The sequence below is a fragment of the Rhamphochromis longiceps genome, linkage group LG9 (genome assembly GCF_057381845.1).
Source record: "Rhamphochromis longiceps isolate RC_006_pf linkage group LG9, R_longiceps_female_GT1.1, whole genome shotgun sequence".
In the NCBI taxonomy this organism is placed as follows: Eukaryota; Metazoa; Chordata; class Actinopteri; order Cichliformes; family Cichlidae; genus Rhamphochromis; species Rhamphochromis longiceps.
The window spans coordinates 8,287,331-8,311,926 of record NC_140565.1 but is presented as its reverse complement, the minus strand read 5'-3'; the positions used below and the strand labels follow the sequence as shown (position 1 = coordinate 8,311,926).

The following is a 24,596-nucleotide window of genomic DNA, read 5'->3' as shown; positions in this document are numbered from 1 at the left end:
CAAGTGATGAAGAGATTATAGCAGACAGAATGTGTTACATTCATGACTTCAGTCTGTCTGTTCCATATAAAGATGTCAAGTGTGCTCATCTTCTTCCCAATCTCTGCAGCTATCTACTTTAATAGGCAGTAACCAAACCACAAGCCCCTTCCCGCTGGTAGAGGAAGGAATCAGAAGATCTAGGCGGGTAAACGGGGCAACAGGCTCCATAATGTAGGAATGAGACTGCAAAGAAGGAAGGAGGGTGAATAAATCTGGCTTAAACAGAGGTGGAATTGTAACTGGTTTATGTGATCTTGAGAGGTAGACTAATGGGTGGGGAAGAAAGTGGATGAATGGAAACTGTCCCTCCATCCATCCGAAAAACCACTCTGACTGCCAAACACCTGTATTGTAACAAAAAAAAGGCACAATCTGTATATGCATGAATACATACACAGATGCACGAGCAACAAAAACACAATAAGCCCTATACTAGTCCCTGTAAGAAGGACGTGTCCTAGAAAAAACAAGTATAAAAAGAAACCCACACTTTAAATTATTACAAGATAGCTAACAGACAATGATGTCATTGTTCTGCTTGTTACTGGAAACAAAAAGAAACATAAAGGCAATAAAGTCCTTGATATATTCCCAGCTTTTCCTGTTGTTCTCCCTGATTAGAAAAAACACTGAACATCATGTCAGGCAACTAAGAGTCCCACTTCTTTTTGATCAGTTGAAAAGTTCAATATGAATCTTGTTCTTTTTTTAATTAAAACAGATGGCACCTATGCCTCACGAGGGTTTCCATGCACACGTCTTTGCTGTCTGTAAACACTCAATTTTCTGTATTAAAGCAGATGTGTGTTTGCTGAACAAACAGAAAGCGTACTCAATATAAATGGTCTATATCGCTTTTCTAATGAGTGGGTTGTCAGTCTTTTTATAAAAGTGCAATTCGACTGCTCTGAACTCTTTCAACAACTGAATGTAAAGTGAAATGAACAGGCTTGGCTTTAGACCAAATGATGCCATGAGTGCACAAGGATAGCACTCTTTTTGCATTAATCCAGGTCTATGTGAGCCATGCACAGGTCAACACTATTGCATGTGTAAGTTTGTTGGTTACAGTGTGAGACGCAGGCCTCGTGGAACAAGAGGCCCGTGGCTAAATCTGAATCCTCTCAGAACAGCGGATGCTGAAATCCACAAGGCCTTTCAGGGTTTTACTCACCCAGCTTATAAAAAGAATGAAGATTTCAAATTCAATTTAAAGAGAACCAGACTGGGGAGCTGATGGTTTCAAGATTAAGCAGGGGGGAGGTGAAGCACTCAAGATGGAGAGAGCACAAAACCAGTGAGTGAGTGGGGTTACATCCAAACACAACACAGTCTTGGAGCACAGCTGATGGAGAGTGGTAGCAGATACTTGTTTGCTGCTCACTTCTGGTCCTCAGCGTGGCTGTGATCCACCAAACTAGGTGATGCATTAAAGGTCAGGCTCATACTGAATGCAGTCAAGCTGCATCAAAGACCCCTTCACTAATTCTCCAGAAAAGGCCCCCCAGTTTCAAACTCCACAAACACAACCACACGGTGCTTTAAAGCCTTTGAACTAACACTGATCACGTGAAGAAGTTCTAAACATATCCACAGCAGAGCCACTGAAACGTCAAAACAAAGACAAGTGGCTTGGCTACCTCTCTGAGTGTCTTTCATCAGAGCACAGGGCAACAGAGAGAAAGGAGAGAGAGAAAAATCACCACAGACAGAAGCAGAGTAAGTCAGAGCTGAAAAGGACTGATTGATGGTTGACGTTGACTGCTGGACGAGCGACTGACTGAACTGGGTTCTGACCGGGTTAGAGTCAGTGTGTGCTGGCAGCTCTGGACGTTTTGTGGGAGAGCTGATGTCATGCTCTCCGTCTGCTGCTGCTGCTGCTGCAGTTGTTGGGCACCCGGACAGACAGACGGTCATCTGCCACTCTGAACTCCCTGCTTTCCATTTGGAGCTGATTAGAGCTTTGAGTGTCTGAGATCTTTAAGTGGACATACAGCACAGGATACATCAATATGATATCCTGCCCTTTTCTCTAATCCCCAACACGATTCCTGTGCAGTGTTAGCGCCTCATACCCCACCGTTTCTCTGGTGAAGAAAATGGTACAACAAAAGGGGGGCCAAGAGAACTTTTACACACAACACATGTGCACACATGTCATTAGACTAAACCCTGTGGTTTTACTGTATCGTGGTGTGTGATATTATCCCTGGTATGGGACCATGCAGTGCCTAGTTCTGGCATCCTCATCATCAGAAAGTTTGCTTTGTAGCTAACAAAAGCTGTCTGAGGGCAGCTGGTCCTCTCAATCATTTACAACTTGGAACTCCCTACAGAACATCTCACATAATATATTCAAAAAAGGATTTAAAGAGACATGGGATGAGGTGATGGGTGTAGGAAGGGCAGAGGAAGGGGGAAAGAGATATGGTAATGTCATTAGTACTGGCAGTTCTGAGATACTCGGTCGGGGGGAGGGAAAGAACAAGAGTCCCAAAGAATTTTTTTTCTCCCAGGTGTGAAGTCTCCCCTCCTGTCCTCGCTCTCGGTGACTGAACGCTTTATTCCTATTGACAACAGTTTCCTTCTTGTCCCTGCTGAGAAAACCTCAACAGCTTGTCTGATGCTAGTGCCAATGGGACATGATGGGAAACACATCAACTCCATTAGCAGGTCAGAAAAAAAATGGACAAAGAGATAAGAGGAAAAGCTGCCACTGTACTGGTCTTATGTGATCATTGTGTCAGCCTGAACCCTGTGACCCTAAAAAAACACCAATTTCAAATAACAACAACAGAAAGAGCAGTAGAGGAGCCATGAGCTAAACAAGGACTCTGCAAAACTGAAATTAAATATAAGTATGTATGGGTGGACAAGCAAGGAGGAAGAAAGAGAGAGGGGCAGGGGAACGAGCCAAGGAAACAACCACAGACTTGGTCAAATCACTGTGTGTGGACACTATAAAAAGTCAAGAGAGAGATAAATCTTGGGCCAGATGCATGAGCATATGTACGGATCATGTATATGCAAACAGTGTCTCGCACAGACGGTGAGAATCAAAATAAGAGAAGATGAAAGAAGAAGACTGAGCCAACTTTTCACCACTAAAGGGAGGACTGACTTGCTTCTTGTACAGCTCTTCTGGCCTCATTTCATTTGTTTTGGCCCGACTTCTCTGGACCCTCTCGTGCAGCAGCGGCGTGTAGTGGGCCTGGCAGTGTCTAGTAGTGGACCACGAGGTTCTGTTGTGGCCAGTGCTGGACCTGCCCATCCCCGAGGTCCCCAAGTCCAGCAGGATGACCGAAATGATCTTCGGAGAAATCGGAGAAGCCAGTGTCTCCAAAGTGCTCCGTATGGAGGAAGTAACCACTCTGACTGCCAAACAGCACTTCCCCTCTCACGCCCACACCTCCACAGCGGTCACAGAAAATAACAGTGTTTTTCACAGATCTCCTTTATGTTAAACACACACAAAAAAACCAGACAATGAAATGCATTAAAAATGATACACATCAAATTGCCAGTCACATAGGTCAACAACCTCAGGGGTTTTGCAAGAGCAGTGCATGATGAGGAAATTACAGGGACTAAACTACCACTACAAAGTTAGTAAAATATGACTCTTGCAATAACATTGTAACTTCAGCACTCTTTGCTTACACACACCACAGTAGGGGCATGTGGATTGCTGGGAGACAAATTTATCAGTCTGTGTGGAACTTCATGTGTGGACTGCACAGCATGGATGCTGAGCCCATTTCCCTCCTTGAACTGATGTACATAAAGAAAGACAAACTGTCTGCATGTCTGCTGAAAATGAACTTGTTCGAATACAGGAAATGAACGCTGGGTTTTGACTCGGTTTCCTGCAACTGCACTTTCTCCCAGGTGCCGAATGAGTTATTGACCCCCCTCATATATCTTTCAAGGAAAATAGAGAGCACAACGTTCGTGAGGTTCGCCAGACTTCTGGGGGAATAGCGTTGTGACAACATGTGGGAGCTTTTTCAGCAGATCAGTATTTCAAATATTGCCTTGTGAACATGTCTGAGGGCCATCGTTACAGGAAAAAAAAAATGGTGGCAGACACACACGAGCGGCAGCAAAAGAAGCAGCTGCAGACTGTGTCGACTAATCCACTCAAGGCTTGATTTACCTTCCTATTCTCCAGGTGAAAGGGGAAAGAGGAAAGACGGACTCAAGCATAGCAAAAAAAAGACCAGCAGAGAGTAAAGAAAAGTGGAATTACCTCCTCCCTGTGGTGTGCTTTCAAATGTACAAGGTGCAGTTTACGGTCTCTATTTTGAATTTAATAAAGGTTTTATTAAACTCATAGTAGCTGATTTTGAAAACTTTACTGACAAAGCAGCAGAACTGAGGGTAAATGATGCTTCAAATAGACATTCTGCTGCTCAAACCTGGGCGTTCTTGTAGTTTTGATGAGATGAGATGAGATGAGATGAGATGAGATGAGATAGCCTTTATTTGTCAGTTCCAGTTGCCCACAACCGAGATGACAGACCTTGCCACCCGTACATACAATACACAGACATCACATTGGGGAGACAGGTCAGGCTAGGTAGCAAGGGGGAAAAAAACATCGAAATGTGTAACACAAAAGGATAATACAGGAATGCACAGATATCAACACACCATAGCACAATAAAACACAGACAAGCAACATGGGAGAGTATTTCAGTGTGTACAGCTGATCTGGGACCGCTGCAATCTTCGATTGCGCCTCCAGCTGATCCGGTGTCCACATCGGATGGTAGGTAAGCATGGGAGGAGGCATGGATCCAGGGTAGGGAGGGTGATAGTGAGGGCGTATCAGTGTATGTGTTTCGTGCGTGTGCATGTGTGTGTGTGTATCCTGTGTTCAGCTGAGAGAAAGTGTCACCACGCCCAGTTAAGCGTCAGTCAACAGGGTGACTACCAGCATAAAGCTGAGGCCTGAACAGGAAAAATTCACCCATGAAATAAAGTTATTCCAAAATCAATCATTTATTCTTTAACACATTAAGGCCAGATAGCTTTTCTGGCAGCATAAGAGAACCTGCAAAAGGTTACATTTCTAACCTGGCACACACATGTTCAAACATTAGTTTTAAATGTCAGGGGTTTGACTTTCCTTTTGAATACTGGTAGTAGTTGGTACAAGTGGTAGTGCTGTATGTTATTATTTTAGTTCTAATTTACAGATCCTAAACTAGAAATAAAGTGGCTGTTATTTATTTGTTTGTTTTTATTTGGGAATACAACAAAATGAGAACATTTATTTAGTTTTCACTAATACGCAAAAACTTGCTGAGAGCTGCCACTGGTCTGCAGACCACACCGTGAGAACCCAGAGATTAGAACTTCTACTGACCAGACAGTGTAACAATGTTTATTCATGAAAATAACTACCTGACCAGCAAAATCTCAAGCTGACTCCAAGGGAACACTGAAGAAATTCCCTAACTTTATTCATTTCATAATCAGTGTGGGATAAACAGACAGACAGACAGACTGAAAGCATCACGCCTCCAGCCATGGCTGTTGTATTAGCCAAAGCCTGAAAATCATCTGAAGCAAGAATCATTGAAGGAGCACAACATCTGAGATACAAATTGATATAAATAACCTGATTAAAGTGTCCATGCAGGCAGACAAAGATTAATCACATTCAAAACAAAGATGGGTTTCTGCAACAGGAAGAGATAAGAATTACAGTGATGATGAGGATTCCTGTACTTAATTTTCATCCAAAGGGAGAAACTCTAGACAGACAGTAGGTGGGAGGATACATATAAACTGAATCCAGTGTCAAACAAAAGCAGAAGTGTTTAGCTGTCCTTGTTCACAGCCAACAGACAGAATATATCATCAGCCCTCTGTCCCCAGGCAGCTTTTGCTCTGTGGGAGAAGGAAAGAATAGGAGGAGCAGCAATTCCTGCAATGATCAAGTGGCCATGTGGCATCACCTATGAGACAAAAGTAGTAGTACAAAATACAATAGTTAAGCAGCCCTGATTTAACAGCAGGAGCCTGCACTACTCGCAGGCCTACAAGCCTCCCATTACCAGAACTAATCAGCACATCATTCTCCACATTAAAAAGGTGACGGAAAGAGCCCCGCAATATCATCTTCAGAGATATTTATGGTTTCTGAACAAGTCCATAATTTCAAAGAGAAAAAAATATAGTGGTTTTTGCAAGATATTAATTGGTGTTCCTCAGCATGGAAAAATCACTTGGTGCAATCAAGCATCCTCAAATCACATATTGACCATTTCACTACTGTGGGCTGAACTCTAGATTTAGGTCTTTTTATGGTTTACAAACAATTCGTGGCTCTCGCTGAGATCACGCTTCACTCTGCGGGAGGAAAAAATCGAGGTTGCAGGAACTTATCAAAGTTATATTTCCAAGACAGGACAGGCCAGTCTGTTCCAAAAACATTTATTTTCTTTCATCTCATGCAGTGAACACCTAACCAATCCATGCTTCGTCACACCTTTAAGCTTAAACGGGCTGTCAAGCATGTGGAAGACAGAGCTCGGGACAAAAGGACAACTCCAATCAACGTAACTGATTGCATACAGTCTGCAGGATCCATTAACCACGTGAAGAGTTAGTAGTATTTTCAGCTACAACAGTTTTAACAGTCACACTAAAGTTAAGATGAGGATTGAGTAGAATGATCTAGCAAAATGGCTAGAATGAAATATCTTAGAGGGAACCTGGCATCTTGTCCAAGTCTGAGTGGTTAAACTGCCTTCCTATCACACTTTCCAAAAATCACGAATGATGTATAGGGTAAGGAAAGACATAGAGGCATGGAGAAGAATACTTAGGCAGACAGAAAACGTGGCGACAGACTCGTGGCTAAAGAGGGATAGATAAAATGTGGAGGCTGGAGAGTATAGTGGCAGTACAGTGTTTGTTGGATACGGTGATAGAAGGTCCTAAAGTCTGTGGAAAGGCTCAATTTGGCAGTGGTCATCCAGAGCTCCTCTTTCCCCAGATGGAGATGAAAGGCTGCTGTTTGGCCCAGCCTGAGCCGGCTAAGCTTAGATGCTCTGTAACATGGTAGAGAAAACACAGAATCCACAACAAGCAAGCCAGATCCAAATGACCTGTCACCTCCGCTTACCGTGGCAATGGAACAGCAGCACATTTTCTGGCACACGCCTGCATGTTCTGTCCAAAGCCGTGACCAGCTCCTGATTTCATGCTTCCAGAGACACGAGTCAGACAGGCCAGGAGCACCTGAAATGCTTCATTTCGTTCTTTCATTAATAGCAGCACGTAAAAATTCATCCTTTAAATTTACTTTCTAAATCTTTTTCTCTGTCTCAGAGTGCAGGCTATTACTCAGCATCACATGGCCTGGTTGTCAAACAGAGCACATGGTCTGTAAAGCTGTTTTCAGGTTCTTTGTAATGGAAGTGAGCATGTCCTGCCCGCCAGTAACCAATTTAGTACCCTGTGTGCTTTGGAAGGGAACAGCCAAGGATCTCGTCCTACCTCAACAAAAAGAGAAAGAATGCTTCGTATTCAAACAAATAAAAGTCATCATTCTTCTCTCTGAGTTGCGCTTGCTCATTTTCTTCCTTTTACATCTGCTTCCTCTGACAGTGTTTTTATTTTTTCTTGGTAAAATGATGTGGAAATTTTAGTTCTGATGTAACTGGAAAAAGGGAGCTCTTCCAGTGGCAACAAATCCTTGTGTTTCGGTACTGTATCACTGCGGCACCAAGCCGGCTACTGGCCATCAACCACGACAAATGGCTGGAACCTCTCAGAGGATCCCTCACCCTGCTCAGCACAGGCAAAGTTCTCCCCCAAGCCTCCCTAATGTCTCCCACAAGTTAAACCGACTAAGGACCAGATGCTCAGGATTCCTGACATAAGGATGGAAAAATTTACTTTTAAGTTTGACTTTTCTTTTCTGTGATTCTTATCATATCACTCATAATATTTAGAGATTTGAATTTTACATATGGATTCGTTCTACACAAAGAGTGTGTGGAAACAATAACGCAGTGAGCTCACAGAGGGCTTCACTGCAACAGTATCTGCATTTCATTACTCAGCGTCATTACCCAGGCATCACCTTCTCCAACATGGGGGTGTTGAAGAACAGAGAGAATAAGATGATTGGAATCACTCATTGTTGCAACCACACAAACATGCAGCCAAAGAGTTATTAGTGTATCTGGTAAAAGCATTGTCCCATCGAAAGATTTCCATGTGCAGACTCTTAATGTGTGTCGCCCACCTCCTCCACAGCTGTGGATGGCTGACCCACCCTTACCTTTAAATGCTCTGCGGGGGCCGTAAACCTTGATAGAACACGCAGGTACAGCTTGGAATAACATTGTTAACTTTAATAAGGTTAATAAAAGGGCAACAGGCTCTTAAGAAGTGCCTCCTCCAAAGTGTGTGTGCAAGTCTTTGGGCTGGCCTCAGATGTGTGTTTAAAGGAGCATCATGCAGTGATGGTAATGGCACATGGAGGTTTACTTGTCAGCAAGCTTGTGGCTAAGCAGCACTATTGGGATTTCAAACAAACCCGAGAGATTTACTCAAACTTATGACTGTCTCATTCAATCAGTTAAAACGAATCAATAAGGGCAAAGCTGGACACAGTTTTTTGTATGTAATTCAATCAAAAAACAACATTTATTTTATTTTTGTTGAAAGATAAGTGAATTAAAATTAACTGTATTATAAAAAAAATTGCCAAACATAAAAGGAAATGGCACCCTCACTGACTGGGAAAATGTTTTTCAATGTAACTTTGTGTGGCGTGGGTGTGGTCCTTGGCCAGCTGCAGAGGAGGAGTGACGCAGTGAGCTCCCGGGGCGGCGCAGGGGCGGGGTGAACAGGTGTGCTGGGATCTGACAGTGATTGTGTCTCTTTATATGTTGGCAGTGACAGACGGAGACGGGGGTGACAGCAGAGAAAGAGAGCGCGGGAGCATATGTGTCCACGTACAACCCCGAGTTTAATAAAAAGTTCTGCATTGTCAAAGTCGCTCCGGCTGGTATTTCTTGGGTCCACCGTTACACTGGTGCCGAAACCCTGGCGTGATGTCCGGTCCCCTGCCGGCTCCCCCTGCGGCGCCGCCGCCCGCCCCGCCGCCCACCCAGCCGCTGCAGATCTTGGGCCAGATGATGGTGGACATGGCGGCGATGGCGGCTCGTCAGGCGGCCACGCAGGACCAACAGTTGGCGTTGCTTCGCCTGCAATCGGAGCAGCAGACCGCGGCTCTGGGGCAGCTGCTGGGGAATGCGGCCGCGCCGGCTCCCGCCCCTCCGCTGTCGGTGACGTTGCACCGGATGCGGGATGGGGAGGACCCGCTGGTTTTCATCGAGGCTTTCCAGGCCACGGCGGTGGCCTGTCGGTGGCCGGAGGAGGAGTGGGCCGCCCGGCTGCTGCCGCTTCTGTCGGGTGAGGCCCAGACGGCGGCGCTGAGCCTGCCCCCCGGCTCGCGGGGGGTGTTCGAGGACGTGTGCCGGGCGGTGCTGGATCGTTTGGGGCTCTCCCCAGAGGATTACCGCCGTCAGTTCCGGGCCAGCAGGATGTCGGGGGGGGAGCGGCCGTTTGCCTGGGCTCGGCAGCTGGAGGATGCGGCAGCGAGGTGGCTGCGACCGGGCCCCTCGGCTGGGGAGACGCGGATGCTGAACATGGTCGTCCTCGAGCAGTTCGTGGGAGGCCTGCCCGAGGCGACGGCTCGTTGGGTTCGCTGCCACCGCCCGGCGGATTTGACGGCGGCGGTGACGCTGGCAGAGGACCATCTGGCGGCCGACCCGGTACCGGGCCATGAGGAGCCGCGGCGGGGCGCCCGTGTTCCGCCGCCCAGGCCACCGGCGGCGGCGTCGCAGAGGAGAGGCGGCGGCCCTGCGGGAACGGAGCAGGCAGCAGGGTGGAGCCCCAGGAACCCGTTCCGGCCGCTGCTTCCCGCCGGAACCCCGGCGGCCGCCGAGGTTGCCCCGGAGCCACGGGGAGCCGCACAGACGCCGGGGCCGGACTGTTGGAAGTGTGGGCGGCCGGGGCACCTGCGCCGAGACTGTCCGCTCATGGAGGTGGGGCAGGTGTTCCGCGTTGCCGGCGCTCCAGCGCCCGCCCCCGGTCCAGGAGTGACGTACCGCGTGCCGGTAAGGTGTCAAGGGGGTATTCGCCATGCTTTGGTGGACACGGGCTGCACGCAGACTCTGGTCCACCAAAGTTTGGTTCGCCCCGGGGCATTGTTGGAGGCTGACTGGGTGGAGGTTAAATGTGTGCACGGGGATATTCACAAGTACCCAGTAGTGTCACTGTTGCTGAAATTCGGGGGCAAAACGCATAGAGTGAAGGCGGCGGTTAGCCCGCGCCTGTCGCATCCCCTTATTTTGGGTACGAATTGGCCGGGGTTCCACAGCTTACTGGGGCAGTACGCGGGGATGCGATCGCGGTCTGTAAATTCGTGTGACGTTTGCGCGGCGCTCGGCGGTGACGCGGGGTCGACCGACGCTGACTCTGGGGGGGAGGAGGAGGCGGGGACTTCCACGGAAGCCCCGCCGCCTCCCGTTGTGTACCCCACGGAAGATTTTCCACTAGAGCAGTCTCGGGACGACACCCTACGCTCAGCCTATGACCAAGTGATGGATATTGATGGTCGCTCGGTGCGCCCCGACGCTGCGCGAACGTACCCTCATTTCCAATTGCGGAACGATCGGCTTTATAGAGTGAGCCGTGACACTCACACTAATGAAATCCGCACACAGTTATTGGTGCCGCAAAGCCGCCGGGAAATGATTTTCCAGGCGGCTCATTCGAACCCCATGGCAGGGCACTTGGGTGGCGAGAAAACTCTGGAGCGCATAATGGCCCGATTCTATTGGCCGGGCATTTGGGCCGACGTGCGCCGCTGGTGTGCGTCGTGCCCCGAATGCCAGCTGGTTAACCAGCCGGCCGTGCCAAAGGCGCCGTTGCGCCCATTACCGCTGATGGAGATCCCGTTTGAGCGTATTGGCATGGATCTCATCGGGCCATTGCACCGGAGTGCACGCGGCTATCGCTTTGTGCTGGTCCTGGTGGACTACGCAACGCGGTACCCGGAAGCAGTGCCGCTACGCACCATTTCAGCGAAGAGCGTGGCGCAGGCACTGTTTCAGGTCATCTCCCGAGTCGGTATTCCGAAAGAAATACTGACTGACCAGGGCACGTCGTTCATGTCGCGCACATTGCGGGAACTGTACGAATTACTGGGTATTAAATCTATTCGGACCAGCGTCTACCACCCTCAGACTGATGGGTTGGTGGAGAGGCTGAATAAGACTTTAAAATCCATGATTCGTAAGTTCATTCGCGAGGATGAACGCAATTGGGATCGCTGGTTAGACCCTCTGTTGTTTGCAGTGCGGGAGGTGCCCCAGGCCTCCACGGGATTTTCTCCCTTCGAGCTGTTATACGGCAGGAAGCCGCGGGGGGTGCTCGACCTGATTAAGGAAAACTGGGAGGAAGGTCCGAGCCCTGCGAAAAGTGAAATTCAGTACGTGCTGGACCTGCGAGCAAAGCTGCACACACTGGGGAGGCTCTCACGGGAGAATTTGCTCCAGGCCCAGCAGCGGCAGCGACGCCTGTACGACAGAGGGGCTAGACTCAGGCAATTTTCACCGGGAGATAAGGTGCTTGTGTTACTTCCTTCTTCCAGCTCTAAATTGCTCGCCAAGTGGCAAGGACCCTTCGTGGTCACACAGCGAGTGGGGGACGTTGATTATGAAGTGGTACGGTCGGACAGGGGCGGGGCCACGCAGATTTACCACCTCAACCTCCTCAAAGCCTGGAGGGAGGCGGAGACCGCTTCTCTAGTGAGCTTGGTAAGAGGGAGAGATGAGTTGGGGCCGGAGGCGCCAAAGTCTAGCATCCCCGCCTCCCTCCATTGCAGTGACCATCTCACACAGGCCCAGAGGGCGGATGTTGCTGCATTGCAACAGCGCTTTGCCGACGTGTTCTCCCCCTTGCCCGGCCGTACTTCTCTCATAGAGCACCATTTTGAGACGCGGCCTGGCGTGACGGTGCGTTCACGGCCCTACAGGCTGCCGGAACATAGAAGGCAAATTGTTTTCCGGGAATTGAAGGAAATGCTGAGGCTGGGAGTAATAGAAGAATCACACAGTGCTTGGTGTAGCCCCATCGTCCTTGTAGTAAAGAAGGATGGGTCTATACGGTTCTGTGTCGATTATCGCAGAGTGAATGAGGTGTCACGTTTTGATGCTTATCCCATGCCCCGGGTCGACGAGCTCCTGGACCGGTTGGGCACCGCTCGCTTTTTTACGACTCTGGATTTAACCAAGGGCTACTGGCAGATTCCCTTGTCTACAGAGTCCCGGGAAAAGACGGCCTTCTCCACTCCGTATGGGTTGTACCAATTCGTGACGCTTCCGTTCGGCTTGTTCGGCGCCCCTGCCACTTTTCAGCGCCTCATGGACCGGGTGCTGCGGCCCCACGCTGCCTATGCTGCCGCCTACCTAGACGACGTCATCATTTACAGTGACACGTGGGCGGGGCATGTGCGGTGTGTGGCCGCGGTGCTGGAGTCCCTGAGGCAGGCGGGGCTCACGGCCAACCCGAAGAAGTGTGCGGTTGGACGGAGGGAGGTACAGTATTTGGGGTACCACTTGGGGAGCGGGCAGGTGCGACCTCAAGTGGAGAAGACGGCGGCGATTGCATCCTGCCCGCGTCCCAAGACGAAAAAAGAGGTGAGACGGTTTCTGGGGCTGGCCGGCTATTACCGGCGGTTCGTCCCAGGGTTCGCGGACCTGACCAGCCCCCTGACTGATCTCACCCGCAAGGGTGCCCCAGATCTGGTCCAGTGGACGGAGCGGTGCCAGGCGGCGTTTGTGCAGGTGAAACGGGCTCTCTGTGGAGAGCCGCTGCTGTTCACACCTAACTTCTCCCTCCCTTTTTGTCTGCAGACTGACGCCTCGAGCAGAGGGCTGGGGGCCGTTTTGTCCCAGCAGGTGGGGGGAGTTGACCGGCCGGTCGCGTACATCAGCCGGAAGCTCACGGACCGCGAGTCACGGTACAGCACCGTGGAGAAGGAGTGCCTGGCGATCCGGTGGGCGGTCGACTCCCTTCGCTACTACCTCCTGGGCCGCCCGTTCACCCTCTGCTCGGACCACGCCCCGCTGCAGTGGCTCCACCGCATGAAGGATGCCAACGCCCGGATCACTCGGTGGTATCTGGCCATGCAGCCCTTTAAGTTCAAGGTGATCCATAGGCCGGGCGCGCAGATGGTCGTGGCCGATTTCCTCTCTCGCTCGCGGGGGGGGGGGGGAGTAGGTTCGGCCGGATGGGCCCCGGCCTCAGTCGGGCGGTGGGGATGTGTGGCGTGGGTGTGGTCCTTGGCCAGCTGCAGAGGAGGAGTGACGCAGTGAGCTCCCGGGGCGGCGCAGGGGCGGGGTGAACAGGTGTGCTGGGATCTGACAGTGATTGTGTCTGTTTATATGTTGGCAGTGACAGACGGAGACGGAGGTGACAGCAGAGAAAGAGAGCGCGGGAGCATATGTGTCCACGTACAACCCCGAGTTTAATAAAAAGTTCTGCATTGTCAAAGTCGCTCCGGCTGGTATTTCTTGGGTCCACCGTTACACTTTGATTTAAAAAATTACAGATTACTGATTACAAATGACTCAAATCTGGAATTACATTTTTCAGACAGAACATAAAGTTGAAAGTGAATAACACTATGCAAGTTAAGTTGACTATATCTATACAGTGTTTATTAGATCACCACCCTAAGGAAGGTTTATGTTACAGCTGTCCTAAAACACTATTGGTAATTACCAAAAACATTCATTAAATATTATTTATGTTTTTGGGGGGTTTTATGTGTATTTTTTCTGAAACAAAGGCCATAATTTTGTTGTTTTTATGAAGGTTACAAAGTGTAGTGCAATCCTAAGTTCCCACCAGTGGACACTTCCTTCCAAGTAAGATGGCATTGCCTCCCCTTTTCAGATCTGCCAAAACGAGATAGGAGAACACGCTACCTGTTGTCCATTTTATCCTCTACCCTATTTTTCATTTCTTTTTTCCAGTTACTAAGTAATACTAGTAATTTCCTCACATTCCTGAACAGAACACAGTAAATATGTAACTTTTTTTTAAAAGTTAGTTTTATAACACAATAATAAATAAATTATTAAAATTTATCATTTATACCACAATAACAAGAGACCTTGCATTACAGACATCTGAAACATGTAAAATTAGAGACAGCAATGCATCGCCCACTTCTGTCTCAGGGAGATTTGAAGATTTAAGTCTAGTTGTCTCCAGCCTTAAGTCAAGAGTATCACTCCACCAGAAAACTGCAATCACACTGCTCCAGAAGCAGAGAGGAAATGGGGCTACATGGAGCAAACACCCACTCTCACTCCAGGAGGCTCGCTGACCTCTGAATGGCAATAACCAGACACTGTGTCTCTCAGGATCTTTGACCAGAGAGCAGACAGAAAGATCCAGCACTGTTATTACTGTACTGCACACCAAAAAAGTCTTCATACTGGAGTGATTGTTTATGAGCCTGGTGACATTAAATTCCCCCCATTTTTAAAATGACACAACTTTGCTAATGTTGGCTGAAAAACTACCAAATTTGCTTTGTCAAAATTTAGGTTCAGTTAAAATATTTCTGGAGAGGTGAGTCTGTTATTGAGGTTGGACGGACATCCTGCGATGCTATGATAGACAGAACAAAACACCCACATAGTGTAAAGGTGTGAATTTTAACTTCTCAGCTAATGAAGTTCAATAGAGAGATAAATAGTCTGCAGCACAGCAGACAGAGGATTAGCTGGCTCTGTGTGTCTGAAAAATCCCTGAGTGGGAGCTGAAATAAACCGAGGAGAGCCGAGCCAAACAGAGCGGAGGCGTAACAGTTATCTCTCCCCGACTGAGCGTACGTCCAAACTCCATCACAGCTGAACAGGAGGAGAAAACAGCAGCTGTCTGGCACACAGAAAGGACCTGGAGAGCAGCTGCATAGCTTTGTTGAAGGGGGGTGGTTACAGTGTTCAGGTTAAAAATCAGAGCTTTGACTTGGTGGCTGAACGTCCACGTGAAGAAGACTTTGCACAATTAAACGCTCATTTTGAATGGGACCTTTTATGTTCTTCCCTAGTTTATCTTTATCTTTTATATGGTCTTTGATACATCTTTGAGCACATAGGCCAAATCCACCTGCTGTTCAAATCTTCTGTTTGTGAGGGGCAACCAATCAGAAGTAAGCTGGATGTTGGTTTTAAAAGGTGGGGCAGCATAAATGACCGCTATTATATAAATAAGGGTTATTTTGTGTTGTGACTCATGCGAGGCAGTCTCACTGAGTCCAAGAATAAAAATATGGAGAGTCTTGGCTGCAGAGGTAGGATGTGTGCTAATGGGTGTACATGGCACCCATTAGCAGCACGTAAACATTGCATTACAGCACCTGAAAGCACTGGGGCAGCAGCAAATGCTCCATCATAAATTACCTTCCACAAAATCCAAAAAGTCGACTGTTACCTAATCACCAGGACAACCTCTGCCGCACTCCCCTCAGTCCCAATTTAAGGGCAGCTTTCTAACATTTTATTGTTTTTCAAGTTTATTTTCTCACTATTTGGTTTCATTCATTGGACTTTTATTTCATACAGAGGTCTGCTGTTTATTTGGGCTGAGACGGGGAAAAAGAAAAGAGAGAGAGGGATGGTATGATCTTACATGTGCCCTCCATTTGTCTGCCCATGTGTTTGCTCTCCAAATAGTCCAATAATGAGCATTTTTAATAAAATCTACACACGCAGAGATTCTTAAACATTCTCCCACCCAAATGTGGTGATGAAATAGGAGATCTTCCACTAAAGAATAGTTTCTCTAGTGATAATATTTTTCTCACTGTGTTAAAGCCTGAGCACAGTACTTCATCTTCTGGGAGTGTGTGTGGTGAGGCTACAGAAGGGAAGCTAATGTGCTGGCATAAGCTGTAACAACTGTAATTACTGGCAGCTGCCACATGTGAAGGAGGTATTTCTTGTCTGTATGAGCTGTATGCTTGTCTGTTGAAGTCCTGATACCATAATGCTTGGGCAGGTATCGACTGTATCAGCTATATGGGTGGGGAAGGATTGAGCCGAATGCGTTTGCTATTCAAATCAGAGCCATCAGGATTTTTTGTCAGATCCTCAAACTGCTGGACTGCAAGACTGCTCACTCTGCTACAACGTGTTTAATGAAGAGCGTGAACATTTGTCAGCTATGTGATTGGTGTTTTGCTGATCAATTTGACATGTTTTGAGATTCAGCATTGAAACAGAGTGATAGCTGAAGGTACAGACTGATGGCATTGGATGGAAAATCTCAAACAACACTATTAGGACTCTCTGTTATTTGTCACCATTACCTGTCAGTCTAGTAAGCCAGAGCTGGCAGATGTCTATCATATAACACTAGATATGCATGGTTGTGTGCTGTAACAAAAAAAAAAAAAAACAATCAGAATGCAAACCTTTCTAATGTAATGTAGCTGAAAGTTACAGTTTACAAAGATTAAATTAGATTTTTAGAAGTTACTTTATTGTAAGTCATTAACTTTTATATGAACAACTACTTGGCTTTTTGGAAAACAGTCTTAAAGTTAGATCCAAATGTTGGACTCTAAAAAAAAAACGTTTACAGGTTTATTTACAACAACAGAGTTCTCAAGTTTTTCTCCACAGAATTCTCAACAATCTCTCCAGCTTGTCCACACCCAGACATCTGCACAGAAGAGGTAAATACCAAACACAGGAGGCAACCACAGAGTAAACACACCGAGCATGAGGAGCTTAACCACTAATCTACTAACTAATGTGGTTAGCTCAACGACCAGGGGTGAACTGGATATAGAAATAGCAGCAGGTGAGTGATTGCAGACAGGTGAACTCAACCACTTCTGAGCCAGAAGTGGAGAAACGAGGAAAAGTCTTGTCCCTGAAACAGAAGAACTGAGGTTATTTAATCATATACAAACACATATACACACACCCACAAAGAAAATAACAAGATCTCTCTGATTAAAAAAAAAAAAAGACTCTGCCAGTCTGCAGTGGAAATCTCTGACTATATCTGTCCAGGATGGCAAATCACCGAACCCATGAGCATTCATTAAGTCCATATCCCTCCCGGCCAACCAGATATTGGAAACAACTTCGACGCTGCCTAATATTCAGAACCCTCCTGACCTTGTAGGCTGGCTGTCCGTCAACGGCCCAGGTGGCAGGAATGGGGTTGGAAAGAGGGCACAACAGGCTGGATTAAACGGTTTTCAGCTTGGACGCATAGAAGACATGGAATCTTAAATAATTACATTCGTCGATGCCTGAATTAACCCTTGTGTCTGTCAGCTTTTTAAATTAATATAATTTTAAACAACAGTCACCTTAAGGCAGTTTATATTGTAATGTAAAGAGCCTACAGTAATAGAGAGGACAAAAAGAGAGCTTTTCTTATTCGATCCGTGACTGAATATTTTTCATGGATAACCCGACTTTCTGACCTGGGATTTACAATGGTGTAAAAAAATGTTGCCCCCCTTCCTGATTTCCTATTTCTTTGTGTGTTTGTCACACTTAAATGTTTCAGATCATCAAACAAATGGAAATATTATACAAAGGTTACATGAGTAAACACAAAACGTAGTTTCTAAATGAAGGGTTTTTTTATTAAGAGGTAAAAATCCAAACCTACATGGCCTGTGTGAAAAAGCGATTGCCCCCTAAACCTAATAACTGGTTGGACTACTCTGAGCAGCAGCAGTTAAGCATTTCTGATAACTGTCAATGAGTCTTTAACAGCACTGTGGAGGAATTTTGGCCCACTCATCTTTGCAAAATTGAGGTAATTTGGCCACATCACACTACCACCACCATATTTTACTGTTGGTGTAAGGTGTAATGTTCCTTTTTTGAAATGGCACACACACCTTCCAAAAAGTTACATTTTTGTCTTATCAGTCCACAGAGTATTTTCCCAAATGTCTTGGGGATCATCAAGATGTTTTTTTGGCAAATGTGAGACGAGGCTTTCTTTTTGGTTAGCAGTGGTTTTCTCTTTGAATTGCTCCCATATGTAGCCTGCTCTCAATGAGTAACCATGCCCAGTTCAAGCTGTTGTTGGCAGTATATCAATAAAAATGAAGTGAATTGAAAGAGATTAGTGAGAGACAAAGGGATTTTGTTTCTGAAGTTTCTGATGAAGCACCAGTAGAAGTGGTGAAGCTTCTTCTGGGAGGCCAAAAGGAGCTACCAGATTTTCAAGTAGCCAAAGTAATGATTGAAGGTGTTTTTCCATTTGTCCCCTTCTTTTATGTGCGTGGTACACATTCTGTAGGTTAATTTTGAAGAAGATGGTGACTCCCTGCAACAGTTAAATTACAGAGAACAAGAGAGCCAGAGGATATTTAGTCTTGACAGGTATGTTCTTCAAACTGCTGAAACTGATGCATGCAAAGAGTGTCTCATCCTTCTTCTTCACAGTGAAGCTGATGGCAAGACATGAGGCAGAAGATGTTATCTCCAGCTAAGAGATCAATTATATATTTTTCCTTTGCCTCGCATTCAGGCTTCATCAAGCTGTATAGGTGGCTGGTTGGAAAAGGTGCACTTGATAGTAAATCTATTGCACAGTCATAGTGGAGACATAGAGGAAGAGAAAGAGTCAAATGTTACAGAACACCTATTCAAGATCATGATACTCAACAGGCACTGTGGACAAATCTGAGGGTTTCGAAGTGGGAGAGTCAGGGTTCACTGGAGGAGAGGGAAGCTTAAGGTGGCTCTAATGACAGAAGACGCTTTATCTCCAAATATTATTTCAATAATGATCAGTGTTAAGGTAGTGAATTCTGAACCAGTGCTGACCAAAAACCAGGGGTGTGTTGGGAGTGTTGAATAAGTACAGACCGTTTTGCTGTATGTGATTACCCCAGAGAATGAGAGAGACTGGTAACTTTGTTTGAGTGAAGGCAGTTAACAAACACAATTTAAAGCTAAAACCTGAAGGGACTCTGGTGTGTGTTTCACAGGTATTCCTAATTCTTTAGCCAGTGTTAAATCCAAAAAACTCTGTTCTGCTCCATGCATGCTTGGAGAGAATGAGAGATCAAGTTAACAGCACTGGAAAATTATTATTCTTGGTAGGGAGAAGTTACTGTTTATTTTATCCGCAAGTATCCTCAGTTTTACTGAAGGGCTCTGTTTATATTGTGGTCAGAGAGGACAGTTCATTGATTCATGCCTCCAGCAACCAAAAGACACTCACCCGCTGGGCTGCTTCTTTACGTCTCTGATGTTGAGAGATGAGCTCTGCCGAGTTCCATCGATTGTTTCAGAATTCACGGACTCACGTCCTCCTCTGCTAAGTTCTTCCAGGGCAACTTAACTGGAAGTGGAAACTGTTTTGCGCAGGTCCCATGGGAGTTGAAGTCTTTCATTTGCTGTTGCTCACAAATGTGGTTTTGCATTCTCTCTATCTGCTAATTCACTTCTCAGGTAGTCTCTTAAACCATATAGAAAGGTGCTTCGGAGTGCCTTTTCTTCCCAACCACCTTCCTCTGCCACAGTTCTCCTACCCTGCCACAGACTGAAGAGCCTATGAGTGACTGCATCAGGGTTGGATCTCTTATACAATACACTTTTAAATTTAGCCAGACAGTCAACATATGAAAGATTTCAATGTGCCTTGAGCAGTCTTAGAACTATCTAAGGAATAGGTTTGACTATGCAGTTTAAAGACCAGAAAGCACTGGGTCAGGAAGCCTGCATATCTCTAACCAACCAGAGAAGACTTCTGGTGTTAGCAGAGAGGAAGGAGAAAGTAGAGAGCTGGCAGCTGACTGAGATTGTGAGCATAGGACACGCCGTAGAACTCACAATTTGGTAACTTAGTGGTATAGAACATCCTGTTAGCCAGCAATGTGGTGTGACACCTGATCATGCTCACCCAGCAGTGCTCCTTGAATGGACTACTTGCACTAACACTTCCGCGTTCTATGTAGTCCTGCCCCAGTGCTTCCGGTGCGGTTAAACCATGGCGACGTTCTACACTCGCTGCCTACAAGAGCTCCCAAAATTGAACATCACCGATGTTCATCGGATTTGCAGAGTGACGACTACCCCCGCCAGCAAATTAGATAAAGGATTTAAGTTATATGCTGCATCATATATACACAACTACGAAGGTAAGAAAACGTAAATTAACCGACAAAGAAACGCTAGCTAACGTCAAATGCAAACACTACGTTACTCCGCTATGTCCTTCATTTGATGTCAGTTCTCTACATTACATGTTTTCTTAAACGGTGTTTTATGTCGTCCTAAACTATAGTTGAGGTTTTCTTAACTAATGTCACTTTTGCAGTGTTGGGTAAGTTACTTTAAAATAGTAACTTAGTTACATTACTAGTTACTTCTCTCAAAAGTAACTCAGTTACTTCAAGTTACTCGTTACTTTCAAAGTAACTAGTTACTAGGGAAAGTAACTTTGGTTTTACTCAGAATTCTCTTGTTAATGTGTTTCTTCCATAACTTTGCCAGTCTTCTAGCTTGCTTACTTGCCACAAGTGCACTGTGCCACCTACCAATAGAAAGGATATGATAACGTGCATATTTCCACGAGAGAAATCCCACGCCTGGACCGTCATTGACTGCTGCCATGATTCTAGCCTACGTCACAGAGTCATGTGCGCCTTTTACATCCAACACAAAAACTGCAGTCGTGGTGCTTTCGATTGTACTCAGAACTCAGAAATTCTGCCTTCTGAATAGGAAGATGTAGGTAACACCAGACTGCAGATGAGCTGCATACAGGGCTGGACTGGGAAAGAAAATTGGCCCGGGCATTTTGACTAGAAACTGGCCCACCATTATAGGAAAAATCATAAAGCCTTTGAATGAAAACAAACACTGTTGTGACAGTGATGTACACTGTTCTGATGGGATATATGCATCAATCTATCAATCGTTTGTTGTAAGATTCAGATAATTATTTTTTAAAAGCTAGACATTTTAAATGAGAATAAGAAAGAAAAGTATTTCTTTGTGCCCCCCATTCCCTGTTAATGCCCTACATGCCCCCTTGGCCACACTTTGCTAGATCCGCACCTGCACAGTTACCAGCTGTCAGCTACCTAAAAAAGGATCCTGGGGTTATTTGTCTCTCAGAAACAGTTCATAACTTCCCTTCAACTCATTCATGTCACCTAAAAGGTAAACCTGTTTCTCCATCACCTGCTCAGCTCTGATGATCCAGTAAGGACATCTCCTGGTTTCATCTTCATGTTTCCCTCTCACCAGATAACCAAAACATATCATGACCAGCAGCTTTTTTTTACAGCTGTGGCTCCAGCAAACATCAGCTGATACTAGAAATTAATATTAAATAAATTCTAACAACAGCTGATCAAGCTTAAAAGTGCTAATGTTGTTTAGCGCGACATCCGCTGGTTTCCTCTTTCGGCGCAAAGTGGGCGATAAACAAACAAGAGAGAAAAGCCGATCAGCTGATCATTGATCAGTTTTCATGATTGAAGTAGAAACGGGAGAGGGAGGGGGGAGAATGAGAGGAGAAGAGGCAGCTGTGCAGCGTAAAGACACAGAATAACTCCAGCTTTGTGCCTTTTTCATTGTAGCTGAATTACGGGACAAACTGTTCCTTTTCACCTCAATAAGAAACGCGTAATATTTTCTCTGAATACCAGACGGGACGGCTGGCAACTCTAATAACTTATGAACAAAATAAGGTTCAACATCATTAACTTCATAGCACCACCCAGCTGTGTAGAAACTCCGTCATGCTAGCTAGCACGCAGTACGGAAAAAGTCAGAATAACGAAAATAAACTCCACCTAAGCTTGGTTTATATCTGACCCAGAGAGACTGCAGGTCATAACTTCTTACCTGAAGTTCAGTTCACACTTGGACCGGCGGCCGCCTCGGGTCTCTTTTCCTTCTGCGTCCCTTTTCCTTCATCCACCTGCTGGCCTCCACCACTTGCTAATGTTACTGAATCTGTGGAAACTCCGCGATGCCACCACACGAAGTAACGAGTAACGACCCTATCTAAATCCCAGTAACGAGTAACGCGTTCCTGATTTTGGCATAATAACTAGTTACCGTGCTCGTTACCACAATAATAACGTAGTTACTGTAACGCGTTACTTAATAACGCGTTAGTCCCAACACTGCACTTTTGTAGTTAGACACTGTTATAATGGCGTTAGGTAGTTGGCTAACTATGGAGGTAGTTAACTACCTAATGCTACTCTTGCTAAGTGTAAAATATATATGTTTAAGACATGCTGAAATGAGTAATACAGAAATAATGCTAATGGTACTTGTATCTTTATTCAGTGTCCAATAAAGACAGGTTGTCAGGGGAGGTCGGTGTGAGAGCCCTGTGCTACAGGTCAATGAGGAAGAGTGAGGCACCACACAGACTAAGTGTAGGCAGGAAGCTGTGTAAAGTTGTTAATCCCCGTTCAGTGGGGTTCAGTTCATTTAAGCATTAGTTAAGTTCATTCCTAAAGGCCCATCAACTTGAATGTTTTCCTTGTCTCCCTGCTTTATCACTCCTAATTTGACTAGTCAGATAGTTAAATCAACGTGTGTTTGGGTGATCAGAAACATTTGACAACAAGTTAATACTGCAAATATACACAATCTAAGTTATTACAGTTATCAAGCATGGTTAAGTTGTTTTAATAGGGAGAGAAGGAAACACTGAACTATGTTCCTGTTCGGCTCTTCCATGAAGATGTTACATTTTTAATTTTCGTTCTTTCTTCTTAGATTAAGCTTCTGGATTCATCGCCGGTGATACTGACACATAGCCAGTGCTCCTGTGTGGCAGGCGCTGTTATGTGCAATCACACAGTGGCACTGCTCTTCCAAACAGCACACTACTCACAACTCAGAGTGCCGGTTGTCCCCCCTGTGCATAGCTGCACGGAATCTGAACAGCAATGGCACAAGCCACGGACAGTGGTAATTTAAATGAGGTTAAAGTTTTTGAATTAGTCCATGTTTACATATGAACAGCAACACCATCCATAGTAAATGTGTCTTCTGTTAGGGTGTGAGGCCAGGACCCATCAACTCCATGATCTTCACTAAGCCGGTACCAAATAGGATGGCCCAGACTGGAGTACGGTAATTACATTTGTAAAATTTGGTTTCACGTGTTACAAATGTATGTTGCTATTTTTTTCATACCTACATGTGTCAGAATAGGTATTAATTTACATACAACATTACACTTTCTGAAGACGGCTAACTCAGTCATGTACATATACATCCCAGTCTCTAACTTATGCACCACTGTTTTACACCTTTTAGTTTTTAGTTTAGTTGTTGTTCAGTATAATAACCTTCTCCCTTACATTATTGTCATTGATGTTTTCTTTAGGAGTGGCTTCTACAGAGGCATGGTGGGTCCGTTACCAGATCCCTGCTTGTTCAGAATAACGGAGGCATATGCAAAATTTAATATTGAGGACAGGCCACTTGTGACCACAATGAACATGAGACCTGACAAGCCCCTTGTGGAAAGTGCCTTTGGGCTGGTGCAGGAGGGCAGTGTTCTGTCATATCAGCAGCCGGTTTTGACAACCCGGTACATCACACTACACCGCGATGCACCACCAACACCGCACTTGCCTCTGGAGGGGTATGACATCTTGCCATCAGATTGTGTGTTTGTGTGCTCAGAAGAAGAGCTTCTGCATCTGAAAAGCTTGTCTGTAACTCTGGAAATGGCTCACAAAATAGAGGAAGCTACACGTGAGCAAAGCTCTTCGTCTGAGTGGCATCAGCTCCGCAGGCCCAGAGTGACTGCCTCTAGGTTTCGGGAGGTGTGTCACGTCAGAGGCCAGAGCTCGGCCGAGTCACTAGCAGAGCGTATATTGAAGGGAACAAGGCAGACAGCAGACATGAGGAGAGGAACTGAGATGGAGCCTGCAATAGCAGCAGAGTATAGTAGGCTAATGAATGTTAACTACTCACCCTGTGGTCTGGTCATTCACCCCATTGCTTGCTGCATCTCCTGATGGTGTTGTTTTTGACCCCAATGAATACCCCCAGTTTGTCTTCGTCGAATTCAAATGTCCCAATGTACAAAACTTTATTGACTGTAAATATGTGCAGATGGAATGTGGTACCCCTAAACTAAAAAAGAGCCACGCATATTACTGGCAAGTGCAAGGACAACTGCTCATCAGTGGGATGCAGTGGTGTGACTTTGTTGTGTGGGCACAAGAGGACTACCTAGTGCAAAGAATATACATGGATACAGATGTGCACAATGCAATCAGAGAAAAGGCAGACTATTTCTTTTTTTACATATATATGCCAAGATACCTGTGTTTGAAAAAATGAACAGTGAAAACATAGCAAAAAGAAAAACAGATCCTTCAGGCTGGCTGGAACAAAATAACTGATGTTTTATTTTCAATATATTTCATGAATTCTTTTGTTGTTACATGTTACCTTTATGTGACATCA

At 45.9% G+C, this 24,596-nt stretch overlaps 1 protein-coding gene across 3 annotated transcripts; it reads left to right on the top strand.

The window, feature by feature from the left end:
* Positions 1-20,020: 20,020 nt before the first annotated feature.
* LOC146661633 (uncharacterized) lies at positions 20,021-24,230 on the top strand. Of its 3 annotated transcripts, XM_085418144.1 has the most exons (5): positions 20,021-20,278; positions 22,449-22,540; positions 22,887-23,081; positions 23,170-23,246; positions 23,503-24,230. In XM_085418144.1, exons 1-5 carry the CDS (start codon positions 20,128-20,130, stop codon positions 24,140-24,142), a joined length of 1,155 nt encoding a protein of 384 aa, XP_085274270.1. In that variant the 5' UTR covers positions 20,021-20,127; the 3' UTR covers positions 24,143-24,230. The 3 variants fall into 3 exon arrangements, with proteins under 3 accessions (XP_085274270.1, XP_085274268.1, XP_085274269.1); XM_085418142.1 differs by lacking the exon at positions 22,449-22,540 and having other exon boundaries at positions 20,043-20,278; positions 22,993-23,081; XM_085418143.1 differs by lacking the exon at positions 22,449-22,540 and having other exon boundaries at positions 20,118-20,278.
* The last annotated feature ends 366 nt before the right edge of the window (positions 24,231-24,596 follow it).

Bases quoted from the DNA above. Each gene is read 5' to 3' on its own strand.
- LOC146661633 (XM_085418144.1), top strand. From the start codon at position 20,128: ATGGCGACGTTCTACACTCGCTGCCTACAAGAGCTCCCAAAATTGAAC. The intron at 22,541-22,886 runs GTAGGCAGGAAG...CTTTCTTCTTAG, and splicing joins AGGCACCACACAGACTAAGT to ATTAAGCTTCTGGATTCATC. The intron at 23,247-23,502 runs GTAATTACATTT...TGTTTTCTTTAG, and splicing joins ATGGCCCAGACTGGAGTACG to GAGTGGCTTCTACAGAGGCA.